This window comes from Heliconius melpomene, chromosome 4 (genome assembly GCF_056956725.1).
Source record: "Heliconius melpomene rosina isolate 202511_hmr_F chromosome 4, ASM5695672v1, whole genome shotgun sequence".
Taxonomy (NCBI): Eukaryota; Metazoa; Arthropoda; class Insecta; order Lepidoptera; family Nymphalidae; genus Heliconius; species Heliconius melpomene.
In genome coordinates, this window is record NC_140392.1 from 1,329,876 (window position 1) to 1,351,546 (window position 21,671).

The following is a 21,671-nucleotide window of genomic DNA, read 5'->3' on the forward strand; positions in this document are numbered from 1 at the left end:
AATATTATACTTTTTTGGAAATAATCTTTTATCATTGATTTCCACGACTTTGCTTTAAGTAGAGACTATCGAAGTAAAGATATCTTCATTTTAACTGCAAGCCATACCTACGTAATATTCGAATTTAACAAGATGCGAAGATTTTAAAACTAGTAACTATGGTCATAAATAACTGTTAGTAATTAGTTTTAATTTAATATTTCACCATCCAGAATAGGTAATATCGGTCGGTAATAGCTTTATTAAAATGAGAAGCACAATGAAAATACTTGTATATTTATTATAAATGTATAATAATTTTCATAGCTGCACCAGTGGCAGCATATTCTAGAGCCTCCTTTGACTTTTCCAATGGGAAATGATGTGTTATGAAGGATTTAAGATTTATGGCTCCACTCGATACCGCCGCCAACGCTACCGGATACCTAGAAAGAATTAATATACTCTAACTTTTAGTTATAGTACCTAATCAATATATTACTGCGATGCATTGCACTGCATAAAATAACACTAAAATGAGATATATGGTATCATCATCACAAACTGCTGACTATGGTTCTGAGTTCGAGTTTAAGTTGAGAGATTACTTTTTTATTACTGTTCCTGATATTCGTCACTAGAGTGAAGAAATGAAAATATTAAACACTGGGTTATTTCCTGCCACTCCATGGGCTTACACTCCTCGAGATTACATTTAAATAACGAATAAAGAAGAACAAAAATCAAAATTTATCAATTAAAAGTATTTACGAATTGAGCAATCTGTATGCCCCTCGGACGTCCACTTCTCTTAGCATTGCGTTGCTCAGCGGGACGCGCGCGTACGCTTCGCCGATACCGACCACCAACACCGTACCGCCGGAACGAGTTACCTATACATATAATTACTGATATTAATTTAAAAAATCATACTAATTTCAAAAATTAATTATCCCGCAGCGGAGTAGGCAGAGAGAACCTAGTGTTAAGAAAGACACTTGGTTCCCCACTTTCACTTGCGTTTCCCCGTTTTCACTTCGTCACGTGAAAATATTAATAAGTAATTCATTCCTTCGAGTGGGGATCAAACCCATGCGAACCGTCGCGTTACAGTCATTCTTGTGCCCCTGGGCCACGGCTACATGTAATGTTTTATTTACTCCGTCGAGTAGTCTTTCCCAATAACTCGAGAATTTTTTTTTTTTTGGAAAAATAATATGATGGCTGATTGTAATTTCCTTGCTTTGGAAAGACGAAGTGTGACGTTGTTAAATGCGCCAATGCGGTAAGGGCAAACAGAGTGTCTCGAAACTAGATTATCTCTTTCTGTCTATCTGTGAAGTGGATTCTTGGAAGTGTAGAATAATAGTTTTAAAATGTAAAAAAAATATGCAACTACAAGGTTATATTTACCAACATAGCCACACTCTGGCTGGACTCATACCCGCACGCGTCTATGGCCACGTGGGGAGAGGTACCCAAGATTTTTGTGATTTCTTCCACAACATCTTCATTTTTACTATCTGGTTTCACGAGCAACGTGTAATCAGCGACCAATTCCTTTGCTATTTTCAGTCGAGACTCAACTACATCTGGACAGTTTAAAATGATACTTTTTAGTAAAACACAATAATTTGAACGTAGTGGGACATTTTTATATGGTTTCTAAAAAGTATTTTTCTTTCCCATGATGTAAAACAGTTAAAAAAAATGTAAAACAATTTAAAATATATTATAAATAAAATACATATATTTATAAATAAAATAAGACAGAAATAAATGGTAGTGTTATATTAGAGAATCGAATAGATTATTGATAAGACTAACGCTTCACGTCAGTCACACGAAAATAGAGAACGCTCGCTGATATTGAGCTTCTCAGAGACATATTTTTATTTCAAGAAAAAAGAACCTGATATCATTATTTTATAACAAAACAAACTAAATATAAAATAATACCAGTCATAAGTATTTTAGACACCCCCATAGAGCGTGCGGTGAGCGCGCACAGCACGCCTATAGGGCCCGCGCCGAGTACGACCAGCACGCTGCCCAGGCGGATGTTGGCGCGGCTGCACGCGTGGATCGCGATGGCCAATGGCTGTACCGCGGCACCTTCTTCTAGTGTTACGTTGTCTGGGATTCTGTGAGTGTTTTAGATTTCATTATTATTACATATTGTAAAAATTTATTTAGGTAAGGTACATATGGAGGCAGGATAGAGGAAGTATTTTGTTTATTGCAATAAATTAACTGTTTTATCTTAATTTAAATATTTATAAAACTATGCTTTTTATTTTTAATAAACTATTTATATAATAGATGCCATATTTAAAATTATAATGTTATAAGAACACGTAAGTAAGTCAGATCAGTAAATAAATAGTTGTGTAGGTACTTCAAGTGGGCGAAGCCGCGAGAGGGTCACTAGTATTATACAAAGTAAATTTTAACTGCGATACGGGAACTTCTATGTAATACTACATAATATATTGAAGTTATTTTAACTTAAATAACAAAAAAATACATACTTATGGCAAAAATCAGCGACATGCTTATAATAATTGCAAATGTTTCCCGAAGTGTCTGCAGTGGAGCAGTAGCTGGGTTTGACACACAGGTTGTATCTGCCTTGCTTGCAGAGGTCGCAGCTTCGACACGGCTGCGTGGGCTCTACCGCTACACGGTCCCCTACCGCCACGTTTGTTACTTTACTACCCACCTAAATTATCATAGGTTTTTTTTATTTCACGGGAAAACAATGTATCAATATGATATAAAACGTTATGTATATAAGTTTCGGAAATCTAGAAATCAGTACAAAAATCGTCTTTTCATTATTCTATATATGTAAAATTCACAGTTTAATTGTATACTCATATCAAATAATACCTTGTATTGCAAGAAAAACAATATGAAAATTATTCGCCGTACCTGAACTACTGTACCAGCACCTTCGTGGCCCATGACAATGGGTTGACTGAGAACCTCCAATCCACATTTGCCACTGGAATATAGCTTTACATCAGAGCCACAGATTCCGACACATTCCATTTTTATTAGTACCTCTGCAAAAGTCGTTATACTTAATTTTTATTTTTTGTAATAAATGACTGACAATGCTTATTTTATTTGTAATATATTATAATACTTTAATAAATATATTATTTACCATTTTCGTTGATCACTGGCATAGGCCATTTTACCTGAAACAAATATTATTATATTTAAATACTGTTGTTATATTATTGTATTTACAAACAAATTATGTACGGTGGCAGCGTAGGTTCCAAAAAAAACCGATTTTACTTAAAAATATTTTATTAAAATTAACTTATTATTACAAAAGGTGAGACTTGCTCAAAGTCGGAGACAAGAATGATTTTTATTTCTATGTTTAATTTTAATTTTAATTACAACTGCAGGTGCGGGGATTCAAATAACAATTCCAAGATTTAAGAGAATTGTGCAATGTATTAATTGGAAATGAAATTATGGGTAATGTTGGGGGACATGTTCTGGGTGGTCCTAGGTCAGCGATTCCCGGGTTGTGTGGGAACGTAACACCTCCCTCCTGAAGAACAGCACCTATTCGGTGTCCTTGGATCTCGAATAGTGCTGGAGAATGTGCTCTAGTGGATCTCGAGCGCTGGTCTCTCCCTTTGAAGAATTCCCTTCACTCGATGGCTTCGGCTTTTCATTTTTCTTAAGTTTCATAAATTAATTTCATAAAATGGAACTGTGGTATGATAAAGACTATTAGATAGATATTTTCGAAATAGGTTGCTGTGCGGAAAATTTCTTAGTTGCCTCGAAAATTTCAGTTTTTTTGTGTTATTTCAGAATTTCCTTGTAGGTTTTAGTTAACAATAAGATCATATAGGTATGATTCACCGATCTTCGGGCATTCAGCCTCTATGTAGGTACATAAAATCTTTTTCGTGAATTGCTAGGAAGGGGTGAGAGGAATAAAAGATGTGGCGATTTATTTTAGGTACAGAGTACAAATGATTCAGGAAAATTCTTAGGGAAAACAATTGGAAACTTGAAAATTAAAATAATATATTTAGCATTATAATAATAACCAACCTTTATTACGTCAAAATAGTATCTAAAACTAATATCTAAAAGTTATTTTTTCTTATATAATGTATTTAATTTGCTTAACATACCTTGATACATATTAAAAGCGAAAATAGAATGATAACTATAATAAAATTAAAAATATTTAAGTTATATGTGTAAAAGTTATATTAATATTCGTTAAATTATTCATTAATTTTTCTAGTAAGTTAATGGCTCTATCATACTTTATGGCGTCCGTGTAGTCGAGATTTCCCGAAATACTTTTCATAATCTATTACATAATCTATCAATGAGTCCTCTCTTAACACGATTAAACTCAAAAGTTTTCAGCTGCATTGCATTTGGAAAAGGGAAAGCTTTAAAATCGGCTCAATATTATTTATTTGTAATTTAACGGAGTCTAAACTATTACGAATTTTACTTAAATCTACACGTTACTAAAATTAATTTCTTCCGCTAGGGTCAAGGTCATTAACAGGATCGTCAGTCAATCGAGCACTATTAGGTACTCTTTTTAGCCTCGTTTTTGCAACAGGTAATCGTTTTTTCTTTGTATAAATGTGTATTGGTAAATCAGCTAAAACATTATCGTGAGTAAAACGAGAGGCTAGTTTTTGTCGAGATGATTTAGGGTTTCGTATGAATATCTGTTGGTCGGGTAAGTAAATAGTCTCAGGTTCTCTATTTTTATTTAAATTTTCAATAATTTGGGTTCGTTGGTGTAAAGAAGATTCGTTAATAATGTCATAAACCTTTTTCATTCGATCACGATGATCGCTTATATATAATTGTAATAATTGTTCTGTCAGGTCAATGTCTACGGGATCACGGGGGTCGAAATGTCCAGTTATTATATCTAAAGGTCGACATTTTGTGAAACTATGAATAGAACTATTGTAAGCTAAGAGAGCATAAGGCATGAGATTAATAACTGATTCTCCATTTTGATTTAATTTTAATATTCTTAAATGTTCTAATAATGTGGAATGGAGCCGTTCTACTATTCCATTTTCATTAGGCGAACAAGGTAAAATCTTATGGTGAATAATTTTATGTAGTCTAAGGAACTCTAAAAATAATTGGTTTGAAAATTCAGGACCTCTATCGGTTACGACCATCAAGGGCACACCGTGATGAGTGAAAAACATTAATAACCCTTGTACGACACTAATCGCAGTAGCATCCCTTAAATGATAAGCTTGTGCGTATTTTGAAAATGCGTCAATTATTGTTAAATATTTTTGATTTTCCACACTAAATAAATCTAAATGAACTATGGTGAAAGGTTTAGTCGGGGGAGGAACAATTTGAAATTTTTGCTTAATAGGATTACGGTCATACTTCGCTTGTCCGCAGATAGAACATTCATTAATATATTTCGTAACCTGTTCCTTTAATTTTGGCCAAAAATATCGTTTCGATAACGAGAGATAACTTTCATTTATTCCGCGATGGTTCGTTTTACCTTCATGATAGTTTTTAATTATTTCTTGTTGTTTTAGATAATCTTTTACATTTTCTAAATTATTTTTACAAAGGAGAAGGTTCATTGAAGAACTTTTAAAGTTATTTTGAATTATTGGGATTATTTTATACATACCTAATGGGGGATTAATTAAAATACCAGTTTTTACCTTGGGATTTATATATTCTTTTACCGCGTATACTACGTCGTTTTCTAGATTTGAACTTGAAATTGAAATCGTAGTTTTTATATAATTTTCAAATATTTTCGATACCACAGGTCTACTTTTAATGTCGCCAACTATGTTAAAAATAATCTGCCTATGAAATTTATTTAAGGGGTCGTCAGTTATGGGAATTTCTAAAATGGGGTTTTCTGAGTCTGTATGTACGGTTGCTGTATTTGAATTCGAAGGGGATTTTTCTGAGCAATTTACTGCAATTGAATTCGCTTCTTCATTATGAATCTCTATACGGGATAAAGCATCGGCATTGCAATTATATTTACCCTGTTTATAAATTACAGAAAAATCATATTCACTTAATTTTAATCTCCATCGAGTCAGTCGGGAATTGGGTTCTTTAATATTCATAATCCACTGAAGGGGTCTATGGTCGGTCATAATTTTAAATTTTCTTCCAAATAAATAGGGGCGGAAATACTTCGTAGCCCAAACTATCGCTAGTAATTCCTTCTCAATTGTGCTATAATTAATTTCGCTCGTGTTTAAAGTTCTAGATGCATATGCAATGGGTTTATCTGAACCAATAGGTCCTTGCGAAAGTACAGCGCCTATAGCTAAATTCGAAGCGTCCGTAGTCAGTATAAAGTCCTTGGAAAAGTCGGGGTATTGCAGGATGGGATCGTTAATCAATAATTTTTTACATTTTTCGAAACAATCTGTATAATCTTGATTTAAAATAATTTTTGAACCTTTTTTTAAACATTGAGTGAGTGGTTTTATAATCTTTGCAAAATTGGGAATAAATTTTCTATAATAACCTACGAGTCCTAAAAATCGTTTTATCTCGGTACTCGTTTTCGGAATGGGATAATTTTGAATAGCAGATATCTTGTCGGGATTTGGTTTTATTCCGTCGCATGTAATAATATGACCTAAATATGCTGTTTCTTTTTTTAAAAATTCCGACTTACTCATTTGTATTCTAAAATTTGACTCGCGTAATCTATCAAAGACTTTTCCTAAATTTTCTATGTGTTCTTGAAGTGAAGTGCTAAAAACTATTATGTCGTCTAAATATACTAAGCATATTTTATTTTGTAAACCACGTAAGACATTATCCATGACCCTTTGAAAGGTCGAGGGTGCGTTTTTTAAGCCCATGGGCATTCTTAAAAACTCGAAATGCCCATGCTCCACATTAAAAGCAGTTTTAGAAATATCAGCGGGGTTCATCTCAATTTGGTGGAACCCGCTAGCAAGGTCTAATGTACTGAAATATTGACAATTACCTAATTTATCCAAAATATCCGATATATTCGGTATAGGATACTTATCGTCAATCGTTTTTTCATTAACTTTACGAAAATCTATGACAATGCGCCACTTAGTTTTTCCTGAAGCGTCGCTTTTCTTTGGAACGATCCATATGGGAGAGCTCCAAGCTGAGTCTGAGGGTCTAATAATTCCTTGATCTAACATGCTCTGAATTTGTTCCCTGACTTCCTGTCTATGTATAAAAGGATACCTATAGCTTTTAGTATATACGGGTATTTCATCTGTCGTTTTAATCGAATGCTTAATTGTATTGCTAAACGTTAAGGTTTCGCCTTCTAAATAAAATATATCCGAATAACGACCACAAAGCGTTTCTAAATTAATTCTTTCTTCCTCATTTAAATGGCTAGTCCGTAAACGGGAGAGAACATCTTTTTCGCGTTCTATCATTCGCTTGGTATGCTTATATTCGATATTATTCAATTCCGCCTGGATAGGTTTATCGATAGAAAAAATGATGTCATTGCGTGTGGGGTTATAAATTTCTAAAATAGCTCTGTTATTTTTCGCGCAAGTTAAACACTCCTTTATAATACAACTAGAGATTACTTGTTCTGGGATAAAAATTTCACCTTCACGAATATTAATTGGTAATTTTAGTAATTTCGAGGTACCTGCCGGTATAATATTTTCGTACAAATTTAAATTACACGAATTATAAATTTGAATAGGGTTGCACGCGTTTGAAGTAACAAATAATTTTCTTTTATAATCGATAGTCGCTTCCCATTTATCTAATAAATCCGTACCGATTAAACCGTCAAAATAATTATGGAACTTATATATAAAAAATGTAATGCTATCTTTACTATTAAATTCAGGAAAACTGGGTATTGTTACGGAATACTTATGTCTACTTACAGCGTGTACGTTACTTACTTCGAAAGGATCATATTTTAAAGAAAATTTATTAAAATATTTTTCTACTGCATCTGGACTTATAAAAGATTGATTCGCGCCGGTATCGATAAGTAATTTTAGAGGGGGATTTTTAATCTGAATATAGGGAAGTTGACGTTGAGTTTGGAGATTAAGTTCTATTTTGGTTTGTCTAAAATTTTGAGTTTCTGAAAATCCTCTTTATTATGGGTTGATGACGAAGGTTCCTCTACAATTTGTTCGCAATTTTGAGATAATTCTTGGGGTGGTTCGCTACTATAATATGGATTTGCGTAATAATAATCGTCGTAATTATAATATTCATTATCGTCATAATAATCATAATAGTCATAGTACTGGTCATAAAGGTCACTGTCGTGGAAATTCATTTCCCTTGTTTTAAAATAATTCGACGGTGGTGGGTTTCCGTGCTTACTCCAATCATGTCCTGGAATATGCCTAGTAGGTGGTAAATTTCTAGGTACAAAATTACTAACACCGCTCATAGGACGAGGTGCCTGAGAGGTCGAGTTAAATTGTGAGGGTGCATTACGTGGGATAATTCTAAATGCATTATGGGGATTATAATTTGGGGGTTGTGCTCTAAATATTTGTTGAGTACGAGTTGGGCCTAAGTGTTGTCTATGAAATGTCTGTTGTGGGTTAGTTATAAAATTATTACGAAGTGGATAATTAGCTTGAAAATGTGGCTTAAACTGTGGAATGTGGTTATTAAAATTATTTACCTTAAAAGACTGAGAAGAAAAATTCTGGGGGTGCTTTGTCCTGTCGGGTTCATTTCGAGCCTGTAAATACATAGTATTTAATTCGTCTTGAACGAATTCTAACGCTTTTTCTATGGTTTCCGGCCTCATGCATCGTATGCGTGAGCCTAAGGGGTCCTTTAAACCTCTTAAAAACGCTTGCAAAGTTAATTTCTGATATAAAATTCTTTTAGCTTCTATAGTAGTACCAATTTCCTCATGCAATGTAATATATGTCATTATTGTACTAAATAAATTTTGGCAACGTTCATAAAATTCCTGAGGGGTATTAGATCCCTGTGTTAAAAGAGAGAGATCATTGTACAACGCAGTTTCATCGCGTTGATCTGAAAAATTATTAATTAGCGACTTACGAATGCCACTCCAGTCTGATGGAATACCACTTGTATTTATTAAGCGTGCCGCTGAGCCTGTTACTTTATTTAAAATACCATTTGCAAGAGCAATACTAACTAAATTATTATCGGGATTATTACTAATAAATTCCTGTACCAATTGATCGCATAAACTAATAAATCTGGGTAAAACATTTGAATTTCCGTCAAATTCGGGCACTAGGCGTAAAGCTTTAAAAATGTTATCTAATTCCGACATTTTAATTTAATTATATTCTATTTAATAAAAAATTAATTACGTTATAATAATAATTGCTAAACCTATATATCTTAGATTACCGAAAAAGGAAATTTAAGAACCGCGTTTTTATTCGTATTAAACCTAAATTAATATTAAAAAAAAAATCTCCAATTGCCACAAAAGGGAAACGGAAAAAAGGAAACTTAAAAATACGGGTAAGCAATCACTAGAAAGATTCTAATGTACTTACTGGGTTAAATCTGTTTTCTCTGGTGCATCAATGTCTGGATACTCCTGCGCCGCCTCGTAGATTCTGGATACTCGTGCTGGTGCTTGAGAGCCACCCGGGTGGTCCGCGGAGACGTTAAATTCGATATTCCCGAATTTTAAGTTACGTTGCTCGCGACCCGGCCCGCGAGTATCCTACCGACTGCGCCAATTATGTACGGTGGCAGCGTAGGTTCCAAAAAAAACCGATTTTACTTAAAAATATTTTATTAAAATTAACTTATTATTACAAAAGGTGAGACTTGCTCAAAGTCGGAGACAAGAATGATTTTTATTTCTATGTTTAATTTTAATTTTAATTACAACTGCAGGTGCGGGGATTCAAATAACAATTCCAAGATTTAAGAGAATTGTGCAATGTATTAATTGGAAATGAAATTATGGGTAATGTTGGGGGACATGTTCTGGGTGGTCCTAGGTCAGCGATTCCCGGGTTGTGTGGGAACGTAACAAACATACAATATTCTACAAATATTGTTGTAATTACTTAATTGCTGGGGTAGGCACGGATCACCCCGCTCTCCCCCTTCCCACATTGCCCCCTTGCGCAATTGATAATAATAAATAGAAAAAAATATATTTACTTACGACCCTCATATCTTTAGGTCCGTACAAAACAGCGGCGTTGTTTTCCATCTTGTGTCCCAAAAAAAACTAAATGTATTACGTTATTTAAAAGGTATTACTTAAAATTGTTTCATAATAATATGATAATTTAGTGTAAACATTGATAGCATTGTTGATATAGAGTTTATAAACAATTAGTTTGTTTGAAGAAAAACATAAAACAATAGAATTTTTTTTTATGGTGATATCTGTAATTAATTTTCAAACATGTGTTAAGTACTTACACTTACTTTTATCTTATTATGATGATAAACTACGTGACACCATTAAAATAATATATTTGATTAATTTTGTTCATTTTAAACAGTTTTGAATTTAATTTTCTCAGAATACTTAAATTTGTATATATTATACTGATTTTTTTAATATTATTTACGTTTAACGCTCTTTCTGCAAGAGCAAGAAAGAGAAAGAAAGCTGTAGAGAGAACCAACTTACCAAAAGTCACGACATCTTCGCTTTTGCCTTTCCACCTGATTCATGAAATCACCATAATCTTCATGAAATCAGATAGATTGCATGAACAGTGGTGAATCTGGAAACCGCAAAAAATATTTTATATGATATAATCATACTAACTCCGAATCCACACTTGTTATGTGTCCAAACTTCGTCTTCACAGTAAGATGATATAATACTGCGCTACGAGCGCAGATGAGCCTTAATAGAAAAAAGTAAATTTATATAGGTCTATTTATTTTTTTATCTTTCAGGATTCAGCTTCACTTCATTCAACAATGCCTCTAGATTTCGGCGGAAAGTGGGGAGAAGAGAGTTTTAACACTAGGTTCCCTTTGTCTACCCTTCTACATGCGGGATACAGCATAAATATATTTAGAGGGTATAAGTTTCTATATACGTACTTATTATTTTTTGAAGCAAGCAAGCATATTTGATTAAGTAAATACTAATATAAAACTATTTTTTATGTTATCAGCTACAAACCGGTAGTCGTTTATGATTTGCATAGACTTTTGCTTTATCTATGACATAGTTTTGAGTTCAAATGACAGCAATTTGACAATGTCAGTTGTTTTGTTTCAAAGAAATGTGAATTCGGCGTTTAGTTTATAAAATATTAAAATAATGGCTTTTAGAAAAGCATTTTGTCTAACACGGGCGATATGTTGTAATAGCCTTAAACTTCAAAGTACAAATTTTTTGAGGCAAAATATATTTCTTTTATCGACAAGCTCTGTAAGATTTTATTCTTCTGAAAATATAGGTTAGTTTCGATTTAACTATATTTTTAAATAAAAATTTGAATAGTATAATAGAAAAATATTTTATTCCTTAATATACATTTGTTGGCGATTAGTAACCGTCTAATTTAGTAGAAAAACTATTATAATAATTGGTTTCAGGGGATAAGAACAAAACCGCAAAAGAACCTGAGAAGGTAGACATCCTCGGACGATTTTTCCCTCAGTCAACTCCAAGCCAGAAAGATGCTCAAGAAATACAACAAGAACAACAAAAATTTGACGAAGAGCAAAAAGAGAAGACTGAGGAGAATGAAAAGAGTTGGAGGCGAATGAAAATTGGGTATTTCGTTTAAAAATAGCTATAAAATCGAGATTTATAATATATAAATGATGTGAATGCGTAAGATATATTTTTGAAAGTATAATAATTATTGAGGTCATTGTAAGGTGCTCAGTCCAACATGCAATGGCACAACCATGGTTTCTCCCCTCTTGACAAGACAGATTACAGAGTTTTGTAAATTTAATCTACAGTATCACAAGTTCACCATAAAAGTTGAGAATATCCTCTCTGTCCATTGTGCTATGTGCAGGATAAAGCATGAGGCATGAGATAAAACAAAGAAAGATAATATCATTTAAATATAAATGTCAATGTTTTAATATAAATCTTAGAGTCATATTCTTTAAAGAAGATATCCATAGATGTCAATTAATAATCATAGTAATTAGTTTTGCAGCCTTTGGTGGAGCGATGACCATTATGGGAGGTTGTATGGTTATTGAAATGGGAGCTCCACGGAGAGATGATGAAGGCAGACCCATAGAGGATGAATTTTCACACCTACCAGTGCCTTTGCAGTACCTGAGGAGAACTTGGAAGGAACTTACATTTTATGAAAAGGTAATTTTAAATAACTTAATCCATATTTTATATATTAGTATTTTTTTATAGAGATGGTTAAATCAATTTTTATAAAATAATTGAGGTAGAATTAAAGCTTAAAGAATAAGAATGATATATAGATAATGATAAAACTTGTGTGTAAATGGATAAGTATTGTGCAATACAACATAAGGCCACATAATGTGAAAAACAATGAAATAGAGGATATTCCTGCTGACCCTCCTTCACTTAAGATGGCATTAATCTTATCTTTTTATTAGTAAAAGGTATGGAATAGAATAATTAAACTTCACCCATGCAATTATTACTACATGCAAATATTTTTTTATAGATATTTTTGAATATAACTTGTATAATGGTCATCTCAACATTAGGTTCCCTTTGCCTACCCAAGCAGGGTGAGATAGGCTTACTAAGTGAGATAGGCTTACTTTTTCAAAGATGCAGGTATTATTACAGTTGCTTCCCAATTTATATACTATAACATTCTCTTTGTCTGACAAAATATACATTGTCATAGTAAACATAGTGACAATCATATGATAGAAACGAGAAATAAAGATAAGCTTGTTACACCAAGTTTTCGCCTCCAGAAAGTTAATAAATCCTTTATGGGTCTGAGTATACGTGTATATAATAAAATTCCGCAGTGTATTCTTAGTTTGCCACTACAAAAATTTAAAATATCTGTAAAAAAAATTCTAACAAGTAAAGCGTATTACACTGTTCAAGAATATTTAGAGGATAAACATGTATGGAATTAATGTCTATTGAATGTCAGGCAGGACAGCTGCCAGCTAATGTAATAGTAAAATATACCATTGACTTTGAAAAGAGCAACTGTTGAGTTTCTTGCCGGCTCTTCTCAGCAGAACTGCCTTCCGAACCGGTGGTAGCTTTTTGTTCATATGTTCATTCGACGATTCAAAAGTGCTTATAATAATTGCCTATTTGAATAAAGAATATTTTGAATTTGAATTTGAATAAGTCACTCAGTTCCACACATATTCCTTAATTTTCGATAAATTGCTTGTTGGGTTGAAGAAGTCAACACAGTACTTTATCATGCTAACAAAGCAAGAAAATGAGAACAAATTGTTCCCCCAAGGAATCGAACCTGCAAACATCGCACTTGCAGATTGTATATAAATGAATACACCTAATTGCACAGATGATTAAAGAGCCTTCCCGTGAAAAACTTCTGCCGGACCCCTTGCCGCCGCCATATCAACCTACTTATACTTTAGTGCTAGAATTCACTGATGTTCTTGTACATCCCGACTGGTCATATCAAACTGGGTGGAGGTAATATAATGCTTAAAATATATCTTATATTGTATATTTTTAGATTTTGTTATTTTTAATTTTTTTAATACATAGTAAAAAAACGTTAAATCTGGATTGTTTAAATAAAAGAAAATTCTTAAATTTCTCTTATGTTTTAACACCGTCACGCTGTATCCCTATAGTAGAGTAGGCAGAGGGAACCTAATGTTAAGACTCCGTTCTCCACTTACCGTTAGGTAGTAGGTTATATAGAATAAGATTTCTTAGATATTATGACGATTATGTATTCGATTGCCAATCTCGAGAATAAATTATTTATTATTTTAATTTTCTTGTCCTGGTAATAAGTAAAAAGCGTGGCGTTGAGTTCCGCCGAAATGCGGCTGTGTATGGGGAACAAAATTCCCTCTATATTCTGCTTTAAGGCATGAAGCTCACAGAAATACACATGTTTTTATTTTATTATATAAAAATTTCAGATTCAAAAAGCGTCCTGGCGTCGATCAATTTTTACAAACAGTAGCTAACTCGGATTACGAAGTTGTTATATTTACTTCTGAGAACGGTTTTATGATTTGGCCAGTTTTAGACAAATTAGATCCTGAAAACAAAATGATATCCTACAGATTGTTCAGAGATTCCACTCACTTTATAGATGGAGTCCATGTTAAAAATCTTGAAGGTCTGAATCGTGATTTGTCGAAGGTAAGTTTAATATTTAATTATATTATAAAAACAGATTGACTAACTAACAAAGATTATAATGATTATAAACTGATATAACTGCAAATTATATTCAGAAAAATTTATAGTTCATAGAAATTTTCTAAAATCCATATTTTTTTTAAAATATGGAAAATATTCCACATTAGATAAAAAAAAAATGAATTTAATGAAATTCATGAAATGAAATTCATGGAGAGTAATGATTCTCTTATCTTAAAGATATGGTGATAGAAACAAAAGCAAAAACATTTTTTATTTTATCTTTTTTGCTCTTTTATTGTTTAAGCAATTTGGCGCAGTGGGTTGCCGAATGTAATTACGACGATCGTGTGTTCGATTCTCACTCGTTGTAATGAATTATTGTCATTTCCTCGCTCTGTTAAGATGATAAAACGCGGCGTTGAGTTTTAACACGTAATGGCTTTAAGAATTGGGTGAAAAGTGATGAATTAGTTTCTTAACCTTGCTATACTTGCAGCCTTAAAGCAGCTAATAGCTTGAAGTGAAAAAAGAGTTGTTTATTTAACTCCCCTGCCCAATGATATTAACAATATTAACTAATAATTATGCAAATATGTACTAGTACAAAATAAGTATAAATAATTTTATAAATTTATATTATTATAAAAATAAATAATTTTTTATATTTCGTTTCAGGTAATAGTGGTGGATTGGAACAAAATGACAACTAAATTCCAACCTGATAATGCGCTCATATTAAAGAAGTGGAAGGGAGCTGACGACGACACTGCACTTCTTGATTTGGCTAATTTGTTACAAGGTTAGTTATACTTATTTATCTAAATTTTTATAAAAATAGTTATATTTTATAATTATCAGTTTTGCACTGTATCTCGCTTGTAGCAGGCTATGCAGTGGGAGTCTATTGTTAAGACACTCCGCTCCCTACTTTCCGCCGATTTCTATAGGCACTGAACGACAGCATTTCGGTATATTATTGTTTTTTGCACTTTATAAAATATCCATAATATATTGTTTTTAATATTATCAATTTTATCTTTAACCTCTATAATATTATGATATAGATTTATATTAAATTGTATTATAAATCATAACATATTTTTTACAGCTATAGCAATGTCAAACGTAACCGACGTTCGAGAGGTGCTCCGCTACTACAGCCAGTTCGAGGACCCAATAGCGGCCTTCCGTGACAACCAGCGACGCCTGCTGGAGCACATGGAGAAGGAGACGCCGCCTACCACCACCATCACCGGCTCCTGGTTGCGGGGGTTTACTAGACGATAGTGGTTGGTTATGTGGGTTTAGATACTTCTTAAAAGAAATGGTGTAATTAAAAGAAATACCCTTTTTTTCTTTATGCTGTGTCCCACACAGTAGGCAGAGGGAAGAGATGTGGAAAGTGTTAAAAGACTCTATTCTCATTAAGACATTTTCGTTTTGTATTTACCGCCGAGTTCTGGAGGCATTGCATGTGAGTAGCGGAACTCAACGCCGCGCTTTTCCTGATTTTTTCAAGTTGTCGAGTGTAGCGCAAAACGCTTTGAGTGTGAATATAGATTTCATAAAGACAACAATATTCTACCAAGTCAGATTCATACGCACAACTGTCACTTATATACATGACACTTCTTAACAGCACTATCATGGGTCTTTTTTTTTTTAAATTAACTTAGTGTTACGTAATACTTTGATATTGAATGACAAGTCATAATTCCGCAATTAATCTAATCACACAAAAAAATCATTTTTTAAAAGATATAAATCTTTCTGAGTGATGACGGAATTTAATTTATTATTCTTAATAACAAACATATTGCCTGATAAATATTGTTTCTTTCCAGTTTCCTGCAAAGTGTCAGCGAATGAAGTAGCAAATGTATAAGTTTGGCTTCAAACCTACGTAACTGTTATGTATGTGAATGATATCTTCCTGTTTGTGTTAAATTCGTGAAATTAACTTTCATATTTATGAAACATCAAATTAAATTATATTCATATAAGTATGTAAAGAAATAGGTAAAATGTCAAGAAACTAAATAAGTTTATATTCTTCTGTATAATAATGTGATACCAACTAATGTGATTAAATTATATTTGAACATTTAATGAAATACAGTATTGGTAGAATAGAGTGATGGAAAAAAAGAAATTGCCCTTAATTATTTTTTTCGTGTTCTTAAATCCAATTTATTTATAAAGAGGCAATCTTAATATTTAAAAAGTTCCTCCATTATTTCTATACGGCTATTGTAGTATCAATATTTTAGGGGCCATCCATGAAATACGTCACACGGTGAAGAGTGATTCATTTCCTCACTCTGGTAACTTAAGAAAGCGCGGCGTTAAGTTCCACCACTCAACACGCAATGTCAAACACTTATCGTCAAGAGTGGGTAGCGGAGTTTCCAGAGTTACCTTTGAAGAAGTACCAGTGTACCCTACTACCTACTACTACCTACTAATCCCTAGAGCTACCCCTATATATATACGGGATACAGCATAAAGTTAAGAGAATAATAATTTAGAACTGGTGTTTTAATTTAATAATTTCGAATAAACTGGCAATGTGACGTCACACTAGATCCTCTAGGAAAGTAAGAAATCATAAAATTTATGCATTTTATTTTATGGATGACCCTGATACTAAAACATATAATAAAACGTTTTTATTCTCGATTATAAAATGTTTAAAATTTTGGTATTAACTATTAAGATCTTTACTTAACATTTTCGTTGTAAATTTTGATACTAATTTCATTCCCACAATAATTCAAAACTACTTCTTAAAAACTTACTTAAAATTTACTTACTTATTTAAAATTTCGTGGCATTTTAATTATCTAGAATTTGAAGTTTAAACCTGTACTTATATTAATATTGGTGTAATGTATGTATGTGTGTGTGACGTCATGCATGACATGCTTGTTATCTCACTTGTAGATATTAATTATAGATTTGTTAAATGAAAACTCTTTTATTTATTATCCTTTGAAAAATTGTTTTATTATGATAAAATATAACACAGCCAAATATGAACATATAATTTTTAAAGAATACATTTATTGACTAGTTAAAATAAAATTAATGAGGTTTAATTTCAATATTTATAGTCCAATCACTTATTTTTATTATAACATATTCTCGGATCTCCTACATACCAAATAGTAAAAACAAATAACCTATTTACTCACTACTAACTGCCCCCGCGTGCAAAGGGAACCTGGGAACTTAGTGTTAAAATGCACCGTCTTCATTAAGCTTTATTCCCCTTTTTTTTATTAGTGTTGAACAACGGAGCTTAACACCGCGCTACACTCGTGCCCAGAGCGATAAAATAAAAATATTAAATATTCGTTTTTCTCGAGTGAGAATCGAATCCACTTATCGCGGTTATAGTCGTGCGCTTATGACTCCTGCGCCGCGACAGGCCTTAATCTTATTTATATATAAATCGTAACTTAAGCTTTATGAGAATTTTTTCTTTTGATTGTGCTTGCAAAAAATTGTCGTACTTAAATGGTACATGTTTAGTTATTTCATATTTATTTATGTAGATGGCCCATACACAAACCACTCGTGAGAATTCCGGGATAAAAAAATAGTCTATAGGTACAAAAAATATTAATATATATTTTTTTGAAATTTTCACTAAGAGTGAAATTAAACTTTTTGATTTTTTTTAACATGAAATTAATATTAATTTATTGATTTAAATTAATATTTCCATTTATTCGCTCTGGTGTCGAGGTAAAGTGCGGTGTTGTCACTCAGCAAGCAATGCCTCCAGAATTCTACGGAAAGTAAGGAATGGAGTGTCTTAACTCATAACACTAGGTGTCCTTTGAATACCCTGCTTATGAGATTAATGCTGTTAGTCTCAGTATTAAAAAATTACAAATAATATCAAACAACAATTTAGCTAATTTAATAAAAATAAATATTTGAATAAGAACACTCATTCAAGTGAGATTCACACCTACAACCATCGATTATTCATTCAGTTATTTTAGAACTGCACCATAATATAGCATTTATTCACTTTCATCTTCTGAAAAATATAAATCAAGGGCAAATGACGATTGATCCACAACACTCTCGCTCTGGCCTTTCAACCAAACTTCCTGCAAACCTATGTCCACCTCTTCCTTTTCAAATGCTTCTGAAATCTCAGATTTATTAAACAGACTTTTATCGTTAAGATCGCCCTCAAGTCTGAAATTATCAGGTAATCTCTTCAATTGCTTCCAAATGCTAGCTATGTTTTCAACTGATGATACTTCATAAGTTTTTGTCGGCAGCTTGAATGAGGTACTCCAATCGTGTAAATTTTGAGGTCCTTCATTATCAACAAATGTATCCATGTATTCCGGGAAAAGGGTGTGACAAGTTATGTCTCCGAGGGCATTTTGCATCAAAATATCATATTTCTCAGCCCTCTCCATTATTAAAACACCAGTTATGGCTGTACATATTCTTGTATCTATGGGATTATATAAATCACTACATAACATTTTTTGCCGTGCTTCCTCAAGAGTTTTCAAAATACTTGGAGGACGGTAAGGTATAAAAATACCAGTGGAATCAATCTCTTTTATAATATTGCTACTATTTGGTAATACACACATATCTTCACACCACTGACTGCTAAGAACTAAAAGTTCTTTATTCATTTCAAAACTAGTATGAGATATGTAAGCAGGAATACATTCCATGCCATGGGTCCATCGTTGTATGACTTTAGCTTTGTCATTATGATTCATATTTCGTAAATCCATTAAGAAAAGATGGTGATCTGTGCCAAAATATAATGAATGCTCCCCAATGAATTTTGCAACACTTATATCATTACAGCCAATTTCATCGGTTAAATTTCTTAATTCTGTCCAAACCGAAACACGTTTATTAGATCTTTTATCATATATGGAAATGGATTTTCGTCCAACATGTGTAAAATAGCCTCGTCCAGTACCGAGGACTGTGTTCCAGTTATCCACCATTGAAATTTTGCTTTTTAATTTAATACTTCTAGCCTTTACCCTATCTAAATTAACTATACTTAGTTTGCTATCTAAAGTTGTAATATATAATATATTTTTATGATAATCATCAAATGATATGCCAGTGTATGGTAACTCTGATCCTACACATTTAACAAGTTCGATTAGCAGCTTACAGTTTTGTGTGACAGTTTTTAATATAAAAATCTTATATTTTGTTCTCAATGCAATAATGTTGTTTGTTGAACAAATGGTTTCAAGAATATAACAATCTGTCCCACAGTCAAATGTTGCAGCTGGTGTCTCATCAATTATATGTTCATTTCTGTTGAAATGAGATATATCTGAAATTTTTATAAATTTGTGTTGTTATTTTTATACAGTAAGGACTTTTACATTTAATATTCTTATGTACAAAAATTGGTAATTTATAAAAAAAAACTAGCTTATGTTGCACTGTATGCTGCAAACATCAGGGTAGAGAGTACCTGAGAAACTAGTGTTAAGACTCAATCAGTTAGTCCATTATTAGCTCTCCAGTTTCCGTCGAATTTTCATTTGGCATTTACTCAACTCTGGTCAACCAAATTCAATGCTGGTCTTTGCCTCAGGATCAGAGTGGGGAAATTAAAATAGTAAATATGTTATTCTACGAGTAGGAATCAAACCCACAACTGTCGCATTTACATATGCACACTTGTGTCACTGAGCACTAAAAATAAAAAGCCCCTAAAAATAATCATTATTAATAAATTAATAATTAGTGGTGCCCAGTTGTGGGTTCAATTCCCACTCGAGGAAATGAAATATTTGTTTAAATTTACACAAAGGTAGAGTTCCATCACTCAACACTCAATGCCTCCACAATTCGGCAGAAAGTGAGAAACAGTGTCTTAACATTAGGTTCCCTCTGGCTACCCTGCCATGTGTGAGATATATTTATAAGAATAGTAAAAATAAAAACTCTTAGAAAATATTTTACTTACAAACAGTAGAAAATTCACTATATAGCAAATAATCTATCCAGTCAATACACATGAGTTGTAAATTGCCATTACCAGCATAATACCAATTGTATGTACAATCAAAATATGGATCGGGATTACTGTCGAGATGGGCTGCCATGTCCACAATGTGCTTTGGACACTGCACTACTTCTTCATTTAGACTTTCGTACTTTTGCATCATATTAGTAAAAGCTAAAAATTTTAAATTTTGCATGTATGTAAAAAAAATTTTTAGCGACTTTTCACTGGTTAACAGGATGACTATAACATAACACTCCTTTTTCTACATATTGAAAAATGATATGGCAAGTGTGGAAACTCAGTACAGTTCTTTGTCTACCAGAATGTGGAAATGAAAATAATTATATATAATTTTACCAAGTTGGGATCAAATTCCCACTCACACCATTACAAGCCGTACTCTACTAATAGTTAAATTTTTAAATTCAACTTTAGTTAGTGAATACTAACCACCAGTCAGTCTTAGATTTCGGCATCCTCTTTGCCATTCCATTTTAGTCTTCATATAACTTGTTACTGGATCTGCCTTTTCTATGTGTTTTAAAGTAGAAATCATTTTTGGTGTTAAACTTTTATAAGAGAATGTTTCAAAAAAGTCTATATTAAGTTCTCCATCCCAATCATTATCAAAAGTGCTTAAAGAAAAGCCTGGCACCACATAATGATAGTTTTTTAAAGCTGTTGCAGTAGTATGTCTCTGTTTTATATTACGGGAATAAAATAAATATGCTTGAGGATTTTTGTGATGTAGTTCATCTAAGATTTTTTGAACAGGTGCTGTATTATCAATGTTTTCAGCGGTAAATTCAATGTCTTTCTTTTTGCGCTAGAAGGAACAAATTTTAAAAATTGATGTTTATATAAGTTATATAAAGGAATATTTCATTTTCTACAGAATAAAAAAATACCTTAGTAGATTTACTTCTTCCGCCTGACATATTGGAAAATAAAACTATATAATGATTTTATATGCAAAACCAAATTACGCTAACATTTTCTTGTCGAACTTGTTTGAAGTTTGAATAGGTACCAACTTCAACATGTGTTTTTGACATTGACAGTTTACTTTTCTTAAAATAATAGACAGATTAAACTATAAAATAAGTTTTATGACACGCCTAAAAAAGCATTGACAATAATAATAATTAAATCAGTTTCACGCTGTATCCCGCACACACCAGATTAGGCAGAAGGAACTTAGTGTTAAGACACTCCGTTCCCCGCTTTTCGCGGAATTCTGGAGACATGACGTGTTGAGTGGCGGAACTCAACGCCGCGCTTTGCCTCGAAACAACAGCGAAGAAAATATAAATAGAAATTTAAATAAATATT

The 21,671-nt window shown here is 32.5% G+C and overlaps 3 protein-coding genes across 6 annotated transcripts; 1 reads left to right on the forward strand and 2 right to left on the reverse strand.

Annotated features, from left to right (window-relative positions):
* Window positions 1-260: 260 nt before the first annotated feature.
* LOC146539356 (sorbitol dehydrogenase-like) lies at window positions 261-11,166 on the reverse strand. Of its 3 annotated transcripts, XM_085184991.1 has the most exons (9): window positions 11,068-11,166; window positions 10,643-10,739; window positions 3,152-3,185; window positions 2,914-3,047; window positions 2,511-2,701; window positions 1,939-2,123; window positions 1,393-1,571; window positions 751-872; window positions 261-425 (listed from the first exon to the last, which is right to left on the reverse strand). In XM_085184991.1, the coding sequence occupies exons 3-9, from the start codon at window positions 3,171-3,173 to the stop codon at window positions 281-283; spliced, it is 978 nt and encodes a 325-aa protein (XP_085041117.1). In that variant the 5' UTR covers window positions 3,174-3,185; window positions 10,643-10,739; window positions 11,068-11,166; the 3' UTR covers window positions 261-280. The 3 variants fall into 3 exon arrangements, with proteins under 3 accessions (XP_085041117.1, XP_085041118.1, XP_085041116.1); XM_085184992.1 differs by lacking the exons at window positions 10,643-10,739; window positions 11,068-11,166 and adding an exon at window positions 10,784-10,920; XM_085184990.1 differs by lacking the exons at window positions 10,643-10,739; window positions 11,068-11,166 and adding an exon at window positions 10,166-10,409.
* A 49-nt stretch (window positions 11,167-11,215) lies between these two features.
* LOC146539357 (mitochondrial import inner membrane translocase subunit TIM50-C-like) lies at window positions 11,216-17,283 on the forward strand. 2 transcript variants are annotated; one of them, XM_085184988.1, is made up of 8 exons: window positions 11,216-11,429; window positions 11,569-11,749; window positions 12,142-12,313; window positions 13,488-13,621; window positions 14,083-14,308; window positions 14,987-15,110; window positions 15,420-15,609; window positions 16,156-17,283. In XM_085184988.1, the coding sequence occupies exons 1-7, from the start codon at window positions 11,291-11,293 to the stop codon at window positions 15,596-15,598; spliced, it is 1,155 nt and encodes a 384-aa protein (XP_085041114.1). In that variant the 5' UTR covers window positions 11,216-11,290; the 3' UTR covers window positions 15,599-15,609; window positions 16,156-17,283. The 2 variants fall into 2 exon arrangements, with proteins under 2 accessions (XP_085041114.1, XP_085041113.1); XM_085184987.1 differs by having other exon boundaries at window positions 15,420-15,600.
* Window positions 17,284-17,286: 3 nt separating this feature from the next.
* On the reverse strand, window positions 17,287-21,399 carry LOC146539358 (uncharacterized). The gene is made up of 4 exons (XM_085184986.1): window positions 21,248-21,399; window positions 20,790-21,165; window positions 20,298-20,510; window positions 17,287-19,655 (listed from the first exon to the last, which is right to left on the reverse strand). The coding sequence occupies exons 1-4, from the start codon at window positions 21,275-21,277 to the stop codon at window positions 18,346-18,348; spliced, it is 1,929 nt and encodes a 642-aa protein (XP_085041112.1). The 5' UTR covers window positions 21,278-21,399; the 3' UTR covers window positions 17,287-18,345.
* Between the last annotated feature and the right edge of the window lie 272 nt (window positions 21,400-21,671).

Bases quoted from the DNA above. Each gene is read 5' to 3' on its own strand.
- LOC146539356 (XM_085184990.1), bottom strand. From the start codon at position 10,213: ATGGAAAACAACGCCGCTGTTTTGTACGGACCTAAAGATATGAGGGTC. The intron at 2,124-2,510 runs GTATGTATTTTT...AAACACTCACAG, and splicing joins GTCGCTGATTTTTGCCATAA to AATCCCAGACAACGTAACAC. The intron at 426-750 runs GTAAATACTTTT...AATTCTTTCTAG, and splicing joins GCATACAGATTGCTCAATTC to GTATCCGGTAGCGTTGGCGG.
- LOC146539357 (XM_085184988.1), top strand. From the start codon at position 11,291: ATGGCTTTTAGAAAAGCATTTTGTCTAACACGGGCGATATGTTGTAAT. The intron at 13,622-14,082 runs GTAATATAATGC...TAAAAATTTCAG, and splicing joins TCATATCAAACTGGGTGGAG to ATTCAAAAAGCGTCCTGGCG. The intron at 15,111-15,419 runs GTTAGTTATACT...TATTTTTTACAG, and splicing joins TTTGGCTAATTTGTTACAAG to CTATAGCAATGTCAAACGTA.
- LOC146539358 (XM_085184986.1), bottom strand. From the start codon at position 21,277: ATGTCAGGCGGAAGAAGTAAATCTACTAAG. The intron at 21,166-21,247 runs GTATTTTTTTAT...TGTTCCTTCTAG, and splicing joins GAAGAAGTAAATCTACTAAG to CGCAAAAAGAAAGACATTGA. The intron at 19,656-20,297 runs GTAAGTAAAATA...TAAAAATTTCAG, and splicing joins TAGTGAATTTTCTACTGTTT to ATATATCTCATTTCAACAGA.